Source organism: Primulina eburnea, chromosome 3 (genome assembly GCF_022965805.1).
Source record: "Primulina eburnea isolate SZY01 chromosome 3, ASM2296580v1, whole genome shotgun sequence".
Taxonomy (NCBI): domain Eukaryota; kingdom Viridiplantae; phylum Streptophyta; class Magnoliopsida; order Lamiales; family Gesneriaceae; genus Primulina; species Primulina eburnea.
Window position 1 is genome coordinate 45003820 of NC_133103.1, and position 11272 is coordinate 45015091.

Genomic DNA, 11272 nt, shown 5'->3' on the forward strand with positions numbered 1-11272 from the left:
TTCAAGTCGAACTTTAGCCAAAATTATTGTGTTCGATAGTTCGAGAGCTGCTCACGAACTTTAATATTTTATTAATATACTATGATTATTGTATATTAAATGCTTCTTCGGCCCGAATCGAGGAATCCCTTAGATATATATTTCGAACCATTCAGACGTTCGAGATGTTAGAATAGGTGTTCAGCGAGCCAATTTGTAGTTTGACTTTTATTGGCTCTTATGTGAAAACAACCTTTATTTTGATAATATTTTATGGTTTATCCAATTATATCATTTACTTATTTGTATACTCATGCAACCTGTATAGATAAAGTTCTTTAACATACTATAGGCTCCATGAGATCTGCCTCTCAACGTAAAATCATGAACTAATTAAGAAGCGTACAATATAATTTAAACAGGGTTATAGTCGATTCAACCGCAAAAATATCGATAAAAATCGCTTGAGCTTGAGACTTTGAGACTAGTCATATGTGATGTAAAGGTCATGTTTCATTGGTAAGGGCATATAAATGTCAATTGATACAAATTTGTGATCATTTTAATGATGCACTAGACAAACCTTCCCCCCGGATTTTCCAAGTAGTTATCACTTATCGAGTGGAAATAGTATGCGATTATGGTTGTACACCATTAGTCATTTGATTCGGGATAATGTAGAGACTATATGTACTAGTATGCACTTTGATCCGTTTGTCGACTCCATTGAGGATCATCAGGTGGCGAGGTTTGGTGTAGTTTGAAATACGTAGGAACCAATGCACTGTATTTGGGGATTCACCGCTCGCCTACATGTGAAGATATCTTATGTAATGATGAGTTAGTAGTGCAATGAGTATCTGGCCAGAGCAAGACATGTGCTTTAGAGAAAGATGTTTTTCTAGTTGTACATACGATGTCACTGTTATTACTTAAATATTATCACATCGTTATCGAATTCATTTGCAACTCTCGATATACAAATGGTTGCAGATTTGATCGAGATATATAAGTTGAAAAGAGCGTACTACACACGAACCATAACTTAAGGTTATTACAGGCACTATCAGTGATATCTAAGGGATAATGAGACGATGATACTAGACGCTCTTACCATGATTTGATGGGTGCAATAGGACTTAAGTTTTGACGTTCTTGATTAATGAGTTGATGAAAAGAATGAGGCTAATGAGGATAAGACCGATATGAATAAATGTTATTCTGAATCACATAAAGTTGTGAACTTACGGCTAGCTATAACACTGAATCATTGAGAATGAGACAAATATCGGATTCTGTGTTCCCATTGAGATGATCAAGTTCAAGGAGTTGAATTTGACGACTATATTATGATGGAGATCAAACAAATTGTTTATAAATGAGTTTATAAGTTGATTTCATGTAATGGAAAACGCTGAAGTTAACTTAACAACTAATTAAGAAGGAAGAGTGACACTGCATGTTTTAGTGAATGACTTCACAAAATTGACAGTTGACAAAAATGGATCAATGAAAATTTTGTTCTTTAAAATTTTCAATTTTTGTTTTATGAAAGAGATTTGTACCCTAGATATGGCGCTGTCAGATCGTCGATCAGGGTTATAATGAGTTCACAATTATTTTTTTAATAAATTTAGAATATATTAATTAAATAATAATATCATTAGTGGTGACTAGGGGTGGCAAAAACCCCGAAAATCCAGACCCAACCCAATCCCGTCCCATTCCCGCCCCGAAAAATTCCTGATCTATTTTTTCCTGACCCAATTTTTTGGAATATTTCCCGTCCCGATTAATTTCGGGATAAGGATCGGGCATATGATCTCCTCCCGACGGAATTTCCATCCCGATCTGAATTAATATTATTAAAATTTTATAATATAATTAATATTATAAATTTATAATTGACATTTTCAATTTCTAAACTGAAATTTCTCGATTCTTGTCCTTCCTTCACCTTCACGGCTTCACCTAAAATTAGATAAGACTGAAGAAGAGCGACAAATATATTTTTTCATCCTAAATTTTAATTTTTGAATAATTTTCGGGCCTCTCCCGTATTTCCTGTACTCGGTTCATATTTTTAGGCAATATGTTTGTGTTTTTGTCTGAACGGGAGTTGATGCCTAGCATTGTTTCGTGGTCTCCTGGGCACGTGCGCTTCTGTATGAAAGACTAACAAGTAACAACATATGGCCTAAATCTTTATATATGCAGTTTACATGTTAAATTATTATGTCCGAATTGCGGTGTTTACTGGTTCATATGTCATGCTTTGATTTATTTATCCATTGCTGCCTTTTCTTTTACAAGAAAATTGTATAAAGAACTGACGAAGATCTCAATCTTCAGTACATTAATAATTTAATATTATCATTGACAATTTGTTCGACTTCTCGTAGATGCAAGTTTTTGAACTCATTCTTCAACTAATGTCTATGATTTAGTAGTTGGTAAAATTCTTTAATCAATATCATTCAATTATGTTAGTGCATCCATTACGACATACCATATGTTCCCCTAATTGTATTATTGCATATTGTTTGATTTTATTGGTAGTAATTGGTTTTAATTTGTGGTTTCTAACCTAAGTAAATGTTACAACTAAAGAAAGGTGCACCCAAATTTTTAATAATAAACATAATGCCACTTAGTATAGCTCAGGGGAGTGGGGACAGTCTAAGAATAAGCAATTTATTATCAAGACATTGCTCATAGTTATAAGGGTTGCAGCTGTATAGAACAGTGAGGCCATTGCTTCTGCAAAGCTGTAAAAAAAAAATAGCAGTAATTAATTGGATGTTGCAGTAACATAGCATTTATCAATAAAATAATGGCAGCAATTTGTGATCAAGACATTACTTACAAACATTTCGCTTATAATTAATAGTTTTGAGAGTGTTATTATGTTTATTGCAATGCTTGGAACCTTTTATGTAAAAATTAAGAATATTATTATTTGATAATTACATTTCTTATTATTGGAACATAGCGTATTATGATTACTGATATTTGTCATTTATTATTAATTAGGTGAACATGGATGAATCTAGCGGAAGTGGTAGTCTTCTTTCCACCACTCAACCTCAAACACTATCTCCATCCAAAACACCAATCATTCATGAGGAAGTAGTAGATATTGGAGCCAAAAGAAAAAAAGTAGCGGATGTGTGGTCACACGCCAAGAACATTACGAGGAGAAATTACAAAAAAGAGATCATTGTTGTTTGTTGCTATTTGCAATTATTGCAACACTGAAGTTCCTGCCCATAGCAGAACACATGAGAATAATGGCATTTATGGACATGTAAAGAAATGCAAAAAAATCCCCATAACATGGTGAAGTCAGGTTCTTCTCAACCGATCATAACACAGTCGTCCATGAATAATGCTTTGACACCCCACATCTTTAGCCAAAAAAAGCTTGAAGATAAGGTTGTCGCCTTTGTTGTTAAAGATGAGATGTCTTTTAGGGTAGTGGAAGGGGCAGGGTTTGTAGAGATGATGAAAGAAGCTCAACCTCAATTCTAGATTCCCAACAGAAAGAAAATTGCATCTCTTGTATGGAATTTATATGCATGGCTAAGATAAAGAGTGTCATTGGTGATCAAAGGGTAAGTATCACGACTGATACTTGGACCTCAATTCAAAATATCAACTATATGGTCATCACTGCTCATTTCTTGGACAATGATTGGAAGTTGCATAAGCGAATAATAAATTTCACCAAGTTCACCTCTCACAAAGGAGATGACATTGGCAAAGTTTTAGAAACATGTCTGAGCAACTGGGGGATAAATAAAATTTTCACTGTAACGGTTGATAATGTTAGAACGAACAATAAAGCGGTAGAGTACATGGGAAAGAGGCTAAAGGAAATGGGCACTCTATTATTTGATGGTAAGTACTTGTATTTGTGATGTTGTTGTCATATTATAAATTTTATTGTCAAGAGTAGGTTGAAGTTTCTTAATGAGTCAGTCGAGTCAATTAGAAACTGTGTGAAGTATATTCACTCTTCTAGGGCACGGTTGGACCAATATAAGGAGTGTGCTATTTTATTGAAGATGGATAAAATGTCAATCGTTCCAATGGATGTGCCTAAGAGGTGGAATTCAACATATACAATGCTTTTTGTTGCGTACAAGTTTAAAAAAGTGTTTGGTAGGATGGCAGAGAATGCACAATTTGTTGAATACTTTGAATAGGTAGATGGTTCGGTGAAGAAAAAGAGAATGGGGCCTCCTACGAAAAAATATTGGGAGAAGGCACAAGTCTTTGTGAATTTTCTCAAGGGTACTAAATTGCAACTTAGTGATAAAAAGAAAACTACATCACCCTTGATTTGGGAGGAAATAGTTGCAATGAGGATAGTTATTAACGAGACAATACTTGACACTACGAATCCTTCGTTGCAAGAAGTTGCTAAGAGAATGGAGAGTAAGTTCAAGAAGTGTTGGGGTGATCTTGAGAAGGTGAACAAACTTGTTTTCCTAGATCACATTCTAGATCCTCGTTATAAACTTCAAATGATTGGGATCCATTTGGGAGGTATAAAATTGGATGCTACTAAAATACAAACATTTGTCGAGAGTTTAAAAAATTGTCTAATGGAGTTGTATCATTCATATAAAAAGAATTCACATTTGGATCATATTAACGGGATTGATGATAGTGATGTAGACAAAGATTGGATGGAAATGTATGAATGATCCCGTTAAACTAAACTACCATATGAAATGGTTCAAATATGAAAAACTCAAAATCAAACAGAAATAACCAATAACATGGACAAGTAATTCTCAAATCTATTTGTGAAATGGAGCTCAAACTTTGATATTTTGGAGTGGTGGAAAGGGAATACAACAGCATTTCCAGTCTTTTCTAAGATTGCCAAGGATATTTTTTCAATCCCTTCATCTGGTGTTGCTAGCGAGAATGATTTTAACCTTGAGAGGAGTGTCGTGGATCCATTTAGGGCATCATTGCATCCCAAAATGGTGGAGGCACTAGTGTGTGCTAGTGACTGGCTTAAGGATTGCGAAGAAGTAGTTACAGGTAAGTCAATATTTAACTTGTTTAGTAATTTTTTTGAGTACTTGAATGTTTGTCTATCATTCTTTTATGCGTCATAATATAATTTTACTTTTAAGAAATGAGGATCTTTTTAACTTAAATGCATCTATTTATTTTAATAACTGATGTTCATGGAGAGGAATGTGGCTCAGTAAGTTGGAGTTGGGTAAGTTGGTGTTTGGTATATATTTGTAGTTTTTTAAGCTATTGCATTTTTAGCTATTCTTTAGTTGGGTAAATCTTGCTTTATTTTTCATTTTAAAATTTTAATCTTGTTATAGATAATGCTTGTATGATATTTTTTGTTTGTAGGTACCCTCATGCACACAGCAAAGTAATGCATCATCCTCAAGTCTAAACTCCAAAGACCTCACGGTAGAAGAATAGCTGGTTAATGTGGTGGTTTAACGAGACATTGGCTTGATATGTTAATTTTTATTTTGGATTTGCTTGGATAACCAAGAATTTTTTACAGCTCCTATGTCACTGTGTTCCAATTTAATGTTTACTTTGAAGATTTCAGTTTAAACTTTAATGTCACCGTGTGTCAATTTTATTTTGGTATCAGTGTAATGTTTTTATTGTTTTATGATTACTCATTGTCACTATATTTCAGTTTATGTTTACTTTGAAGCTATGAAATTGAGAGTTCATATGGTCGATTTTAGCATTCTGCTTTTGATCAAATAAAAATAGTTGAATTTAAATTCAACAATGACTATGAAGTCATCATCTCTTTACTATTTATTTCAATTCTTGATTGATGAAATAAATATGCTGCCTTGATCAGCACAAGTGTACTTGCTATTGTGTTGAGTTACAACATTATTTTCTCATATTTAATTAGTTGGCTATTGAATTGTAGCTTTTAAGGGATTTTTTTTTTTTACGGATATCATATCCCTATCCCAAGAGATCCCGAACATTTGGGTCCCAACATGACGAGTCTCTACCGATATCACCCTTAGAGGTGATTACTAAGTGAAAAATTCTCATGAAACATTCTAGAAAAGTAATTAATTAGATAATTAAATAAAAGTTATTTAATTTAAAGCATAAATTTATATATGGTAGATCTTTTGTAGACGATATCACATAAATTTATTTGGAGATAAGTCAACCATGCCCATATGTATAACAAAATTAATATTTTTGACATAAAAAATAATTTTTTTTATGGGTGACCCAAATAAAAAATCTGTTTCACAAAAGTGACACATGAGGTAGTCACAAGAGTTTTTGCATGCACGTATATAAAATACATTCTTTAGAGTTTTTTGAATAATAAAATTACTTCAAATAGGATTCTCGATTTGATCAAAAATTAAAAATATAAATATTTCATTAATCGTTATATGAAATACATAAATTTTGTGCACAATTTTCTCTCTCATCACAAGAAATTTCGGCCACCACTCTTCCACCGCGTCGCCGCCCCAACATCGTCGGATTTCTGAAATTCCAGCGATCCAATCTTGAAGCAAACTTCGTTTAGATCTGTGATGCGATTTGTACGAAGAACAAAATTTCTGATCGTGGACTTGATTTGACGATCAAATTAGAAAATTCGTTCTACGGATTTACAAGAAAGATTGTATCCGCTTAAAATACGGAAGTTGGAGCCTGCGTTATATGCGCAAAGATAAATCAGATCCAAACATATATGAATTATTTAAATCATACGACATCCAATGAACATTATGAACGTAAAAAACGAAAAAAATTTAAACTTCTGATTCATCTTGGATACGAGAAAACAATACTTCAACACACCTTTATTCTCGAACATTACTATTCGAACAATAGTTCGAATAACTCGCAAATAAGTTGAAGATTTCGAATCGAATTCGAGATATAAATTTTTATTGATATTCGGTTCAACTCAATTCATTTACACCCCTAATTAAAACCAGAACAATAGATCTCGATGACGACATTATAAGAATGTGGTAAACAATAAATGTTTTTATATTTCTCTAAAGATATTAGATATTGTATATAATCTGATTAATATACAAAATATAATATATGTAATATAAATGAATTATAAAGATTATTGATATTAAGAAAGTAGTTCATCCACGTATGTGGACTCTTTCCATACTATATTCAAATATTTAAAAATAATATATTATATATATCAGGGGATAAAATAAGTAAACAAGATTAAATAAATAAATAATATATATATATATATATATATATATATATAATATATATATATATATATATATATATATATATATATATATATTTAACATACATATAAATATATGACTTCTAATTGTGAATTTTCTAATATATCCTTATTCATTTAAGTTAGCAAATTAAATCAATGGTTTTTTTAATAGGTTCTTTTGTAATTCTTTGTACATCTTAAATGACTTTGTACATTAATACAAATTGAATTCATCCATTTACCAATGGTTTTTCTTTGTTACTACTAAAATTGGTTGCTAAAATGAGTTGATTTTTTCATTGTTCCTAATGAATATTTAATATTTTTATCTTATCTTTTTTTTATTTTACATATAAATACATCACTTTTATAATAAGTTATTTTTAAATATGAACTAAGAAGCATCATATTTTTTATTTAAATATGTCATTTTGTTTTTGTGACACTATTTTTTTCTTATATATATTTTTTAATGTTTGCGGGTGTTTTTGTGCTTATTATTTTTATTTAACATTATTGGAAATATTATATGGATAGAAAATTTAAATCATAACGTGTCTACACGCGTTTGCAAATTTAGGATCAATGTTCATAGTGTGTTTTTCGTGAAATCGGTCAACTCTATCCGTATTTACAATAATAACCATCCTCCATCACGTACAATCCTGGAGTGTTACGCTTCAAAGGTCTATCTTCTCTTAATATTTTTGTCATAAAAAATAAGAATTTTTCATTAGTGAATCAAATAGGATATTCGTCTTACAAAATGACTCGTGACGCCGTTTCACAAAATTTTATATGTTATCTTATTTATATATCAATTTTATTTAGCAAAATCACAATTGATATTTAGTTTAATAAATGTTTAGTGGTTTTATTTTAGCATTATTATGATAATTTAGTTAATTAAGAGAATTTTATTTGTCTATGTTTACTCCATTTAAGTATATCGTGATTTTGGTTTTGATAAAATTCACTATTATGTTATTTTTATTATTTTTCCATTGTGAATTATATTTAGATGGAAAATATATTTTCTAATTTGAGAAAGCTGTCATTATGTTATAATACGCGGATTGAAAGTGTCATATGAATAAATGAATATATATGATTTATTGTCATAATATATTTTCATTTTTTGTGTTTTATATATATTTAGATTGATAAATACTCATAAACAATATGTTATTCGATTTTAAACATTATCTAAATCTCATTATTATATATTACATTATTAGTTATCTACGTGCATCGCACGTATACATTCCTAGTATATATATATATATATATATATATATATATATATATATATATATATATATATATATATATATATGAGTGTGTCTCATGTGAGATCGTCTCACAAATACTAATCTGTGAGACGTGTCAACTCTAGCCATATGCACAATAAAAAGTAATACTCTTAGCATAAAAAATTATACTTTTTCATTGATAACTCAAATAAGATATCCGTCTCACAAATTCGATCCGACCGTCTCACAGATACTAATCTGTGAGACGGGTCAACCCTACCCATATACACAATAAAAAGTAATACCCTTAGCATAAAAAATTATACTTTTCATGGATAACTCAAATAAAAAAACCCGTCTTACAAATTCGACTCATAAAACTAGGGGTGTGCAATCGGTCAGAACCGAACCGACCGAACCGAACTTTTCGAAAACCGAACCGACCGATTTTTTTTTTTGGAAAACCGAACCGACCGAATTTTGAAAAGAAAACCGAGGAAACTGAACCGATAAAAATTCGGTTATTTCGGTTTTCGACCAAAATAACCGATTTTTTTATTAAATAAACTTTTAAAACATATTTACACAAAACTACAACTGAATTTAATACATGATTCAAATATACAGAGATATTTATACAAAACTACAACTGAATTTTATTACCGACTACCGAGTTAGGGCAGCCAATAGTTGGGTTTATTTCAATAGAATTGGGTTTCCAACTTTCCATCATGTAAAAAGCCCAGTAAAAAAAAAATGCATCATATCCAAATTTGAGGCCCAGCATATATATTATATATACACGTATATATATTCGATTTTATCGGTCTAACCGATTTTTTTCCCAAGAAAACCGAACCGAACCGAATAAACCGATTAAACCGAATTTCTAAACCGAATAACCCGATTAAGCCGATTAAACCGAACCAAATTTCTAAAGTTTTTCGGTTTTTTCGGTTTTCTCGATTTGATCGATATTTTGTTTATCCCTACATAAAACCATCTCACACAAATTTTTGCCAATTTATTATATATACACACTATATCTCAAGAGGAATGTTAAAGGAGGAGATGCGAATCCATGAGCAATAATGAAAAAGTGGCAGCCTGCTACTTAAAGAAGCGCACCGTACAATCCGAAAATCGAAAATCCCTAATTCCCAAATCTCAGATGACGCTTGGCCACTCCTTTTGAGAGGTAGACTGGTAAGATATTTACAGTAGATCTTTGGGCTGCTGTATGACTGAAAATGGATAAAGGATTTGGTTCTTCGACTAGCAACAGCGAAATGTACTTGAAACAAGTCAGCAAGAATTCGTACAAGATTTCGAAGCCTGTGCGGAAGCCTCTACCTGCGGTAGCTGCTTCTGCTGTGGCGGCGCCGATTCTTGAGCCCAATACGCAGCAGCCACCGGTGTATAACATCAACAAGAACGACTTTCGAGACGTCGTTCAGAAGCTCACGGGCTCGCCGTCCCATGAACGTTTTCCTACGCCGCCGCCAGTCTCGCAGCCGAGGCCGTCCAGCTCACGACTACAGAGGATCCGTCCCCCACCTTTGGCTCAAATTGGCAACCGTCCACCGCAGCTGACTCAGGTGGTTCCTCGTCCTCCTAACGATACTGATCAACGGGCAGTGGGGCAGCTTTTACCGCCGCTGCCGCCTTTGCCATCTGTGCATCCGGCGGCGGAGTCACCTATATCTGCCTACATGCGTTTTATCCAGAGCTCTTCTATCCCATCTGCACCGTCGCCTTTGTGGAACGGTGTGGCCGCGGCTGGACCTCGTCCCGATTCTCTCATACCTCTTAACGAAGTTGGTCAGCGGGGTGCCCACCCTCAACCCTTGTCGCAGCTACAGCCGATAGAATCCCCGATTTCTACTTACATGCGTTTTCTCCAGAGCTCGGCAAACACCACGCCTGCTGCTTTGCCACGGTGGAACGGTGTCGGTCCGCCATTGCCTCATCCTCCACCTCCCCACACACAGCAACAGACGCCGCCTGTGCAATCATCTTCTTCTTGGCCATCACCTTTTCCAGTTCTGCCTCTTTCACCGCTGCCATTTGGATGCGTGCCATCGCCTAGGTCTCCATACGCTATGCTCTCTCCTAGTTTGCTGTTTTCACCGACCGGTCAATTGGGGCCGCCGCCGCTACCCTTATCGCCTACGGTGCCTCTTCCTAGCCCAAGGTGGAAGGGTATGTAAGCTTTTCGCTGAGATATCAGAAAGGTAACTCATTTTAGCGTTCTACAGATTTGTATTTTTTTCCCTTTTATTTTATAGTTATAATACTGTAATTTAAATATGTAAATGGTTTTGGGAGATTATAGTGAATATGACCACTGAATTAAAGTGGAAAAGGAGATGCAGGCCAACTGTTCAATTAGCGTTCGTTTTGTACATGAATGGTGGAGAAAAGGATCTAAAACCTTAAGTCACTTGTTCACTAGTTATCATATTTATTGAATATATTGTATGTTTTGACAATGGATTCTAAATCTCTATTGGTTATATTGATTGATCTTTTATTGGTTACATCTTTATTCCTTTTCAACTTTTGTGCTGATAGTGCATTATGCTTTTCTCAGTTTATTTATTCTTAGATATTTGGTGGTCAGTTTTTGTTGAACGAATTTGGATGTTGATAAACTTCATTGATTAATAAATAGAAAATCCTTGTTCGTGCTTCTACATTTCTTAAATTTTAATGGAAATGCTCTCCTTTCTTCGAAGAAGAAAATGTTGTCGATGGAGTCCTAGAAGTAGCCATCCTGCCGTGT

The 11272-nt window shown here is 33.3% G+C and overlaps 1 protein-coding gene across 1 annotated transcript; it reads left to right on the top strand.

The window, feature by feature from the left end:
* Positions 1–9534: 9534 nt before the first annotated feature.
* LOC140827620 (VQ motif-containing protein 9-like) lies at positions 9535–11046 on the top strand. Its single transcript, XM_073190369.1, has one exon. The coding sequence runs from the start codon at positions 9738–9740 to the stop codon at positions 10695–10697; it is 960 nt and encodes a 319-aa protein (XP_073046470.1). The 5' UTR covers positions 9535–9737; the 3' UTR covers positions 10698–11046.
* Positions 11047–11272: the final 226 nt, after the last annotated feature.